Source organism: Talpa occidentalis, unplaced genomic scaffold, assembly GCF_014898055.3.
Source record: "Talpa occidentalis isolate TD23 unplaced genomic scaffold, MPIMG_talOcc4v2.1 talOcc4.11, whole genome shotgun sequence".
In the NCBI taxonomy this organism is placed as follows: Eukaryota; Metazoa; Chordata; class Mammalia; order Eulipotyphla; family Talpidae; genus Talpa; species Talpa occidentalis.
In genome coordinates, this window is record NW_023601104.1 from 40609298 (window position 1) to 40621926 (window position 12629).

General features: G+C 40.1%; 1 gene segment (V, D, J or C); it reads left to right on the forward strand.

Annotated features, from left to right (window-relative positions):
- The first annotated feature begins 646 nt into the window (after positions 1-646).
- LOC119238066 (T cell receptor alpha variable 30-like) lies at positions 647-1207 on the forward strand. The segment is given in 2 exon segments: positions 647-698; positions 915-1207. Coding segments are annotated over 2 exon segments (345 nt in total).
- Positions 1208-12629: the final 11422 nt, after the last annotated feature.

Below are 12629 nucleotides of genomic sequence, written 5' to 3' on the forward strand. Positions count from 1 at the left end.
AATTCAAAACGGCTGAAACATACAATCTAAAATGAAACATAAACTTAAATATATAAATGTAAAACTAACGCAGAAAGCAGAAACTGTTTTGTGAAAACAATTATACACCATTATAAGATGCTTGTACATAATCTTGAAGACATTGATGAGCTCAGAAAGAGATCTGTACAGCAAGTGATGTAACAAGCTCTTACATTCAAAATATTATTCTATTTTCAAATATGCACATATATAGTTATGTATAATTGCATGTGTGTTAGATTTTTCTTTTTCTTGTAATCCTGGAGTAATTATCCAATACTCTGTAAGGATAGGCCCCTCGCTAAAGCAAGAAAAAGATATATCTTGGTGGCAAACTTTCAAGTTAAAATCCACATTTTAATCAAATTTCTCAGTCTTTCCACAAGGGGGCACTGTTGTAAAAGTATTCTTGATAGTATAGCCAAACGTGTGTGTGTGTGTGTGTGTGTGTGTGTGTGTGTGTGTGCGCGCGCGCGCGCGCAGGATGTCTCTGACTGGTTGGCCGCCAAATTGCGATGTTCCGGAAACCACTGCCACAGGCGTCACCCTGAACTCCAAGTAACTCCTGTTGAGGAAGCCCCTTCTTCAGAAGCTGCCCTGGTCCACTGGATTGGGGGAGCCAAGGATGGAGGTTCTCCTGAGAGTGCTCTCGGGCACCCTGCTGTGGCATCTGGCCTGTGGGTAAAGGGCTCAGCCTAGGAGCAGGGTATCAGCGCTGAGGGCAGAATCTGTTCTCGTGTTCTGGGGAGGGCCTTGGGGACCAGACCTCAGAAGTGTGGGAAATACTCTGTAATTATGCGATCATGTTTATGTCTGAGTAAGAAAGGAGGGAAGAAAATCACCCTTCCTTCTCATTACAGTCTTCTGTGTCCTTTAATTGTCTCTCTGATCAGGTGTGAGAAGCCAAGAAATAGAGCAGAGTCCTCAGGCCTTGACCATTCAAGAGGGGCAAGATGTCACTATCAACTGCAGTTCCTCCGTGCCTCTGTATGTCCTGCAGTGGTACAGGCAGAAGCGTGGTGAGGGGCTCGAGTTTTTGATGTTGTTACTGAAAGGTGGAGATAAGAAGGCTCAAGACGAACTAACTGCCACAATTGATGAGAAAATGAAGCAAAGCTCCCTGCTCATCTCAGCCTCCCGGCCTAGTCACTCAGTCACCTACTTCTGCGGAGGAAGAGCACAGTGATACCCACGGCACCGCAGGCTGTACTGAAACCTGAAACTGGGCCACAGGTGCTTCCCACAGGCCTCCTCTGGGCACTTACCAGAGTAAGAAAGGAACTTGGGAAAATTCAATTGTTTCAAAATAGAATACGAAAGTTGGTCATGCTCTGAAGAGCATGTCTAATGTGACATTATTTTCCTTAATAATTATATAATTGCTGCCTAGTAATTATCTAATTACAAGGTAGATAGTAATTAGTAATTATCTAATTACATGGTAGATAATTTAAATTAAGAAGAGAATCACATAAATTTCAGTTTCAAATGGCAGAATAAATTACTAAATGACCTAATCTACCCTATGTGAACAAGTTTTATATCTGTATTTTGGTCTGAGAACGAAAACATTCTCATTTTCTTTCGTCTGCTACAGGCCCACAGTTTGTCATTAGAAGGATAGTGAAAAACCAAGATGGCGCCCAAAGTAAAGCAGGAAGCCCCTACTCCTCCCAAAAGCTGAAACCAAAACAAAAGCCATGAAGGCCAAGGCAGTGCTGAAAGACATCCATAGTCACAAAAAAAAGAAAAAGAAAAAAAAAGAATCTGCACATCACCCATCTTCCAGGGGCCCAAGACATGCAACTCCTAAGCAACCCAAATATCCTGGGGAAAGCACTCCCAGGAGAAATAATCTGACCCCTATTCCCCCATCAAGATCCCCCTGACCACTGAGCCCCTGACCACTGAGTCAGTCATGAAGACAGAAGTCGAAACATGCTTGTGTTCATGGTGGATGTCAAGGCCACCAGCACAGACCACGCAGGTTGTGAGGAAACTCTGTGGCACAGACGTGGCCAAGGTCAACACCCTGCCAGACCTGATGGAGAAAAAGGCCCATGCTACACTGGATCCTGACTATGAGGTTCTGAAAGTTGCCAAAAAATTGGGATCCTCTAAACTGAATCGAGCTGGCTAATTCTAAATATAATTTTTTAAAAGATTTATTTATTTATGCATACAAGAGGTGGGTACAGGACAGAGGTGTGGGGGGTGGGGGCGGGTGAGAGGATTCACCAGAAACAGCGTGGGGAACAGAACAGGCAGATGTACTGAAATACACTGCTGAGGGGAGCAGCGGGCAAGACAGGAGAGGTCTGCTGCGCCATGTGGGTTGCTCCCAGGCCAGCCAGGGATCAAACTTGTGCTACAGAGTCTGCGGACAGCTGCATAGGTTGTGTCTTAACCCCTTACGCCACCAGGAAGGCCCCTAAATATAATTTTTTACCATAAAAAATACAGTGGGAAAAAAGTCATCTCTCTTTTGGTGCATCTGAATGTCTAGTTACATTGCTAATATTGTCACTCAGAGGTCATTAGAAGTATTTTTTTCAATGCTTTAAATACCTGTTTTGGGAAAATGTCACGAAAATATCTTCATTTTTAAACCAACCTCTGCTTCTTTTCTCACTGTGCTGTATTCTGCTGGACTTTCAGCTTGGCCTTGGCCACTCTGAGTTACTAGAGTTACCAGACACTTCTCTGATCAGTGCATCCAGAATCCCTGCTCAAGTGTCCTCTCTGCTACCCCCAGCACAACGCTGGCCTGCAGGATGTGTGTGGGGAGTTCTGGCTGAATAGTTTATTCATAAGAACTTAGGATGACAAAAAGGAAAATAGGTTTATTCTTTATTAGAGACGTTAAAATACAAAATAGAAACACAGTCATCGATCTTCATTACACAACCAAAAATTACTAGGAAAATATATTTTGTAGTCAAGGAAAAGCAAATGAGAACGAATTCTGAGATGGCTCAAGGTATTGAATTTAGCAGACAAATATTTCAAACTAGTTATAACAAATATGTGCACAGAGCTAAAAGAAAATATATTTTAAATTGAAGAAATATATGTTCTTAATAAATGAGCAGAAATAAAATCTCAGTAGAGAAATGAAAACTATAAAAATAGGAAATTTTAGAACTGAAGAATATAATTAATGAAAAAATCATTGCATAGACTCAACAGAAGATTGGAGACAGGAAGAAAGAATCCAGACTTTAATAAAAAAAAAAAAGATTGTTCATAAAATGTAATACTACTTAGAAACAAAAATAAACTACTAATTCATCCATCAAATATGGATGAATTTTTAAAGCATTCTGAAAGAAAGAAACTAGACACAAAATAATACCTTCTGTATCATTTCATATGTATGAAATTCCAGAAAAAGCCTAATCTATTTACAAAATTCACATCAGAGTTTGCCGGGACTCGGGCATGGAAGGAAGGTGCTGACTTGGTGGGTCACAAGGAAACTTACAGGGTGATAAAAATGTTCTTTTTATCGACCACAATATAAAGTGTGTAACCATTATTGCATACACCCATCAAAACACTCTAAATACGACATTAGAAATGTGACTTTTATTCCATGTAACTTACATCCAATAAAATGGATTTAAAAAATATGATAGATAAAGTGTTTGGTCTCTAGATATCATGATAATCTGTAACACTTATTTTAACTCAGTAGCTAAAGAATCCTTTTGTTTTGATTTGGAATAAATTTTAAAAAAGAGAAGCAGAACGTGGGCAAAGATAATGAGGTGGAATACAGTGATTAAAGTTTGATCTCTTAAATGACAAAACATTATACCTCAGATCCTCCATTTAGTAGCTCTGTGATCGTGAGCAAGTTTTCTGAGACTCTATCCCCCTGTAAAATGGTGGGGCAAGGGAACGAAAATCTCTCACAAGTTTCACTTTTCCCATGAGGTCAGGATTCAGTAAGGTGATGTCCGTGAAGTTCCTAGGACGTTAACTGTTCAGTGAAATTTTATTTTTATTAACCCAAGTGGTCATTTCAAATGAGGCTGCTTTCTCTAAATGAAATTGGTGGGGGGCACTGATCAATGTGATATGTTTCATGTCTCCAGGATATTTGCCTTGAGTTAGGAAATGTGAGTACCAGAAGAGTTTTAACTTTGATGAGGTCTAATTTATCTATGTTTTAAGTTACTTGTGCTCCCATGTCATATTTAAATAGCATCACTTATTCCAAGATCACAAAGGTTTACAACTTTGTTTTACATTTATTGTGCACATTCAGGTCATTGATCTATTTTGTTAACTTTTTAATATGGTAAAAGGAAGGTATACAAATCATTCTTTTTGCATGTGGACAATAAGACATTTGGAGTCCCTACCCCAGAGAAAGTGGGGAGGTATACTAATATCAGATACAGTAGGCATTAAATCAGGAATTTTTACTAGAGATACAGGGGAACACTTCAAAATGACTAGCTGCACAATCTATATATCTTATATACCTTTAAGCATAGATTCAAAATATATCTTACATAAATTGGTAATGCAACAGGTGGAATCAAACTACAACAAATTCCTGATTTAAGAACTCAGTAAGACACACCCATAGAGACAGGCATTAACACCTCTCTTGTTACAAACAGAGACCAATGCAATAAACATTCTTTATCTAACTTATTGTACTTGTACTTACTCACTGTACTCCGGAGCAGCAGAATATATACTCTTTTCAAATGCACATGGGATATTCATTCAAGTTGACTATATTATATGTCTTAGGCAAGCCTTACTTTTAAAGGACTTAAATCATTTACAATATAGTCATTGATCACAAAGTTATTGAACAAGAACTCATGCCTTTGCTTCTAAGATATGGTAGTCATTCATCACATACACTGCTACAGAAAAAAACTTAGAGGAAAACAAGAGTTTTGGGTGACGTGGAGTACTTTATCTCTGAATAGCAGTGCAGCAACATCCTAATGATGACTTTACTTCCTCTTTGGGCAGAGACTTATAACAGCCCAGGAGCTCTGCCCTCAGGCTCTCAGAAGGGCTGGTCTCTGGTTTTCAGTGAGTACAGGAGGCTTTTCAAGCAGGAGAAGGATTCCCACCATGCACTGCCCTGGCCTGCTGTGGGCTCTCCTGGCCTCCTTGGGCTTCAGTACGTGGGGTCTGAAGCTGGGATCTCAGCGTCCTCTTAGAGCTCAAGAGGGGGCTGTGCAAGCTGTTCCTGCGGGGTGTTAGAGGAAGGGAAGTGGGAAATGAACCACTGTGATCCTTTTCTTTGTCCTTGGTTCATACATTAACCTTGTCCTGAAGAAGCAACTGAGACATTTCAGAGCACCAACCTGTCTTCTGCTTTTTCCCCAGGATCCAGCATGGCTCAGAGAGTAACCACAGTCAAAAAGCAGGAGGGAGAATCTGTGAGCCTGAACTGCAGATATCAAAACACTCTGACTATTTATACTCTGTACTGGTACAAAGAGTATCCCAGTGGGGAGAAGACTTTGCTAATTTCTCAGGATTATGATAAGTCAAGTTCAAAACAGGGTCGCTACATTATCAACCATCAAAAGGCAAAAAACACTTTCAGTCTTACCATCTCTTCATTAAAACCAGAAGACTCTGCAAAGTATGTCTGTGCTACCAAGGTTCGGGGATACGTCTCCACGGTCATTAAAATGACAGTGGAAGTTTAACAAAAACCTTCAAGCTCTTCACAGGCAGCACCTGGTCAGAGGCTTAGGAAAACCGTGAACCACAGAGAGGAAGAAGCCAACACTGTGGGGGCACAGCTGAGACCTCCCTGATGTTAACTTTCCTCTATAAAAATGTTCCTATAATTGAATGCATGAGAAAATATAGCAAGGTTACAGTGTTCTGAATCATGTGTCCTCCTGAAATTCATAAACTGAACTCAAGTCCCCATAAGGGATGGTATTAATGGTGAGAATATTGTGATTGGTGTCTTGTCCTTCCACCACGTGAGACACAGTGAGAAGGCGCCATCAGGGACAAGACACTCTTGCCAGCACCTTGATCGTGCATTTCCCAGCCTCTGGACATGTGAGAAGTAAATTTCTCTCTTTAAAGCTGCCCATTCTGTGGTAAATTGTTAGAGCAGCCTGAATGGCAGAGGAAGTAGTAAATCAGTGTTTTCCTAGAAGGTTTCATGGGTGGACATGGAGAGTGACACTTGGGAAGCAGTTCCTTTTGGGGATCATGAAACGTTCACAATTGAGTGTAGTCAGAGCTGCTTGCCTCTGCGAATTGACTAAAATCACCAAATTAATGCTTTTAAATGGTGTGTAGAGGGTGTGTGAATTATATTTAAAAAAACTGTTATATGAAAACAAACAACACACCCAGGCCCACAATGCTCATTATTCGCTATGGACTTAGCTGGATCCTCCAACCACCTGACCTGCGAGAACACGTGCAGGTGGGTCTGGCTGTCGCGTTGCAGGCATGGATGGGGTCTGACTCTTCCCTCTCCTGTCTCCTTCAGCAAGGCCAGACTTCATTTAATTATATGTTTTGCCAGCCATGAATTGCTAGTATTATTGTATAAATTGACATATAGTACATGTGTAATGAACATATACCAAGTTAGCGAAGACAGCATCACCACGGTGCCACAGACTGCTTCTCATAACAAGGCACCTGATCTTAGATTTGGAGGACTGGGGATGAGAGTTGGTGTGCTGTCCTTTGCATTTTGCCCAAAAGACTAATCTTAAATTTAATTTTATTACTGGAATACTTTTGTTTAATTTACTGCCTGAAGATTAGAAGTTTTTTTAGAATTATTTTGAGAATGACTTCATGTAACATCTCTGGATAAATATGATTTCCCCCCACCCAAAAAAATATATTATTCAGTGCCTACTTCTATATAAAATAATGAAGACTGTTGGTTTTTGGAACTGCCTTAAAGCACAGAAAGAGCAAGATAATAAACAAAGGGTAAGGAATTCAATAATTAAGAAAAGATCATAGAAATAGTTCTAAAATTCCCAATTGAGTGAAAATAATTACATTTTTCATCTTAGAATATTGTGAAAAGAGTTCTGTACTGAGCCTCGCCACCAGAGGTCGGTACCAGATCTGACTTGTCTCTACACCTGAAACAAGCTTGAAAAATGATTGACTTGGCTGCTAGTCTCTGTAAAAGAGTTCATATGAACAGTCACTACAGGGAACTTTACAGCTGCAAACTAAACTCAGTCCAGGATGGGGGATAAATTATCACTGAGTTGTGCAAAGGATTAACTTTCAACCCCTTTTCATCTTCCATGATCTCATGTGAAGTATACATATGGAGACATGCGTAATCCCTTTCCCAAATGCAGAGCTAAGAGCTGACCCCATGTGGGAAGAAAAGAGAGAGGAGATCAACAGTTTGTTTCTAAATGAGCAAATTTTCATTCCTATTTGAAGTAATAAGGTTAGTTATTCTAGCAGAAAAGGATGAGTACATTGTTCTATTGCATTTCTATAGTTACCACTGTTGAGAATGACCAGAAAAATGCACTGTCTAGCACCTTCTATAAAAATGGCTTTATTTCATTTCCCTTTTCAATCTTCTTTTTCTAGCTTTTCCATTTCTTCTTTTTCTCCTTTGTGTCCTCAATGTATGTGCCACCCCAAGACGTGCATGTGGAGATGAGAAAATATGTGCTGAAGAGTCATCAAGAAGATTTAGAATCAGCACCATTCAAATCATTGGTTCCTTTTCAAAAAACAGAGGACCCAGTGATGACCTTCTAGAAGATGCTGAAGATATCATACTATGGGCCATCCTGGTACCTAGGGGTTAAGTCTCAGCACTATCACCACTAAGGCCTGAGTTAGATCCAGGGCCAGGGAGTTGGTCCACACATGGCACAGCAGACCTCTCCTGTCTTGCTTGCTGCTCCCCTCAGCAGTGTGTTTCAGAAGATCCGCGTGCTCTGCTCCCCACTGTCTCTGGTGAATCCTCTCACCCTACCACCCCATGCAAAAATAAATAAAATTAAATCAAAAAGACATCATTTCATGTGCCACTAGGAGAGACCCGGACATTAGGCAACTTGGCCTTTAGACGAGATTAAAATTTTGTCTTTTCTTTTCTTAGAGCACAGCAATGCTATACAAATATTTGAGGGGGGTGTGTGTGTGTGTGTGTGTGTGTGTGTGTGTATACACGCTAAGTTTCTTCTACAGAGTCCCTGGATTTTTAACTCAGCTTATGGTCATTGTTTTTTGTTTTTGTTTTTGTTTTATTGTGAAGAAGTTTCTAAATTTCGAAGTTAAATTATGTATTACTGTTTCCTGAGGTTTGCTTGCTCATATTACTGGGAATATGAATGGGAATTTCTTCCTCTGACAGGTTAATATAGGTTTTAGAATAAAGCACATTTGATGCCAGCTCTGTGGAACATCAAAACATCTATCTGTGTTGCATTTTATGTTGTACCATAAATGAGGAGTGGGTAATCTCCTTGTGGTTGAATTTCCTCCTTTTGACACGGTCTGTTTGAGTTTGAACCTTGAAAATGACCTCAATGTAAAATCCGCTGAATGAGGGCTAGACAGGGGGAAATTGTTCTTACTCTCCTTTGAATACATTTATCCAACCAAGAAGCTGCTCTATTTGGCTAATACCTGACTAGAGAAACAGATTGAAAGCTGTCTAGGGCTTCTGTTTTGCTACACCAATATCCATGGTGCTCTCCCCTAACCCCTGTGCTTCCACACCGCCACTCTGAAAGCCAAAGATCTATGGCAGTTTAGTTGTGTTTTATAGAAGTTTAGTTGTGAGTGTTTTACAGTAGTGTTTTACAGCAGTTTAGTTGTGAGTATCTGGAGGAGGCGATCCAAGTGTCTTCACTCTGCCACCTCCTTGCAGGACTCTTCACATTTATAATTTAGTAGCAGAAGGAAGTTCTAGAACATCATTTTTCTACATGTAGATAACAAGATATTTGGAGTCCTTACCAGAAGAGAAAGCTGAGAAGTCAAACTAATATCAATTAAGTAGACATTAAGCCAGGAATTATTTAATGAGATCCCGGCCAACACATCAATATGATGCCTGGTACTATCTACCAGGATAATAAGACAATCCTATTTTTATGAACCTGCTACATAGCTTCAAAATTTATGTAACATATATTAAAAGAGTTAATAGGTGGAATTAAACTAGAAGAATATCATGATTTTTAAAGTCAATAAACAAATATACCACATTAGTGGCTGATATTAACACATATTCTGAGTAGAAACAAAGAGAAAATAGAATCAATACAATTAATAATCTTTAATTTAGCTATACTTGAACTTCACATCAGCAGAATGCATAATCTTTCAAAGGCACATAGATATTAAACAAGGTTGACTATATTCAGAATCTTAAAGCTGGCCTTAAATAGTCTCAAAGAACTTAAGTCATTCACAATATAGTTTCTGATCACTGGCACAAAGCAAGAAATTATAAACACCCAAACCAGGTCTTTCACTCAATCCAAGGAAGCAAACTCTGAATCATTAGAATCACCTTTACATGAAGGAGTTTTTTGTGTTTTTTTTATATATATTTTTACATCATTTTTCATTTTTGTACAATGTATGCATTTTCATCTTGTTATAGTCCCCGTAAAATTCCCACCACCCTTGTTTAAATCTTATTTCCTTCTCCCTCCCTTAGTGTGTCTCTGGTTTATAGTTGCTTGTTGATTTTGATTTTTACTTTATTATAATTAGTCTTTTTCCTGGTCCCTTATTTAGGTTTTTCTAAATTCCTGCTATGAGTGAGATCATCCGGTATTTTTCTTTTTCTTTCAGGCTTACTTCGCTGAGCATGATCCCTTCCAGCTCCATCCATGTTGCTGCAAATTGCATGAGTTTATCTTTTTTGATTGCTGAGTAATATTCCATTGTGTATATGTAGCACATCTTGATCCAGTCATCTATTTTTGGGCATTTGGGCTGTTTCCATAGCTTAGCTATTGTAAATAGTGCTGCAATAAACAGAGGGGTGCAGGTGCCCTTTTGAATTAACATTTTTGTGTCCTCTGGGTAAATACCTAGGAGTGGAATTGCTGGATCATATGGAAGCTCCATCTTTAGCAGGTTGAGGAATCTCCACACAGCTTTCCATAGTGATTCAATCAGTTTGCACTACCATCAGCAGTGCTGGAGAGTTCCTTTTTCTCCACATCCTCGCCAACATTTGTTGTAGCAAGTTTTTTTAATATGTGCCATTCTCACTGGTGTAAGACAGTATCTCGTTGTTGTTTTATTTGCATTTCCCTGGAGTTTTATTCAAGATAGCCATCAAGGGAGCTGGAGGGATAAGCACCCCCAAAACAACCAGCTCCCCGCATGGCGGGAGTGCTTGGACTTTGTAAAGGACAAGGAATTTTGGGGAGTCAGGACTTCACATTTCCAGGTCCCAAGACATGCCAGGCAGTCTGGGTGATAAGAGTCCAGGTATGTGACCTTCCTGCAGGTATTTTCTCAGCTTCCAGAAGATGTTTATTTCTATTGTGCTTTCCACTCAGAGAAACAAAATTTTATTAGGGGTGTAACAATCAATTTTCCAAGTTCCCCTATTGCAGTTGAAGACTGTTAACAGTTTCTCCTAGAAAGGTAATTCAATTTAATGCGTGAACAGTCAGTCCTGAAGAGAGAATGCTAAGAGGGTGGTTAGAGTTTAATACCAATTACTCTTAATTTTCAGTGTAAGGGTTGTAAAGGTGGGCATATGGCTACAAATTCATTAACTTCCTCCTTATACCTGACAAGACACAATAATCTTTTGTCATATATATTGCAAGTGAAAACTATCCAAACAAAACAGAGTTTTAGGGTAAAGCAGTTTTGGTTGCCTGTAACTAGAGCAGTGGAACACCCTCCCTGCGAGCTTTACTTCCTCTTTGGGCAGAGACATATAACAGCCAGAGCTCTGCCCTCAGACTCTCAGAAGGGCTCCTCTAAGGTATTAAGGGACAATAAGACGCATTTCAAGCAGGAGGATCCCACCATGCGCTGCCCTGGCCTGCTGTGCGCTCTCCTGGTCTCCTTGTGCTTTAGTACGTGGGGCCTGAACCCAGGGTCTCAGCTTCCACTTAGAGGGCACTATACTTGTGGGGTGTTAGAGGAAGGGAGGTGGGAAATGAACCATTGTGCTTCTTTTCTTTGTCCTTGTGTCCTAAATTAACCTGGTCCTCAACACCAATCAGTGGACCAACCCTGTTTTCTCCTTTCCCAGGATCCCGCATGGCTGCCAGTGTGACCCAGGATCTCAGCACAGTTACAAAGGAGGAGGGAAGAGCTGTGACCCTGGACTGCAGATATGAAACCAGTAGGAGTAATTATTACACTCTGTTCTGGTACAGTCAGTCTCCCAGCGGAGAGATGGTTTACCTTATTCATCAGGAAGATAATAAGCCAAATGCAAGGAAGGGTCGCTACATTGTGAACTTTCAAAAGGCAAAAAAATCTATCAGCCTTTCCATCACATTACTAAGACTGAAAGACTCTGCAAAGTACTTCTGTGCTCTCCAGGAGCACAGTCACTAAAATGACAGTGGAAGTTCAACAAAAACCTTAGCGCTCCCTACAGGCAGCACCTGGTCAGAGGCTTAAGAAAACCATGAACCACACACAGGAAGAAGCCAGCACCTTGGGGGCACAGCTGAGACCTTCCTGATGTCAACTGTCCTCTACAAAAAAAAAATAATGTTCCCATATTTGAACTCATGAGAAAATCTACGAAGGCTGCTCTGATCTGAAGGCTTTTGTCCCCCTGAAATTCATAAATTGAACCCCAGACTCCACAGGTGATAGTATTAATGGTGGGGACTTTGGGGTTAGTACTTTTGTAAAAGGGGCTCCAGAGAGATCCCTTGTCCTTCCATCTTGTGAGGACACCCAAGAAGACACCATCAAGTTGAAAACTGTCTCGTGGCTTCTGTCTTGTTAATTAGGACCTTCCCCAACTTGGCTTCAGACACACATTTCAGCTCTGGGTTTGGAAGCCCAATTTGCACTTAAACTATGAGGTTGTGACAGGAGTAATGATTCTTCTAACTTTGGGTGAGTGATCTGTGTCCAAGCAAGAATAATTTTCATGGCTAAAGACAAGGTGCAGATATCTTGCTGTCACTAGTCAGCTGTGCTCACCACATGTTGTGGAGAATTTGCATCTGTGTTTCTATTTAAATTACATTTCTGCAGAGAGAATGAGCATCATTGTAAGGGACTGATCATATATCCACTAAGCACAGAATAAAATAAAAATTAAAGCTCTCAAGGAGTAAGGAGTTTGGGGTTCACTCAGATGAAGAGTCATAAACATTGCAATGATAATGTGGCTCTGGATACTTCAATGGTAAACACCAGCAACATTTCTCTAGTCCTGTGTTTTGCACATGAAAATACTTAAGTATGGAGTATTATGGAAAAGAGAGAATTCCAGGGATGCTTGTGAACTTGACCTTAGTGTACCCATTCATACACACATGAACCTAGGCAAGATAGTCATTTTGGTTACATTGATTGTCCCCATCCATGAGCAAGGGATATCTTTTCATCTTCTATGTTACAATCTATGTCACAAGTCCTTTGGT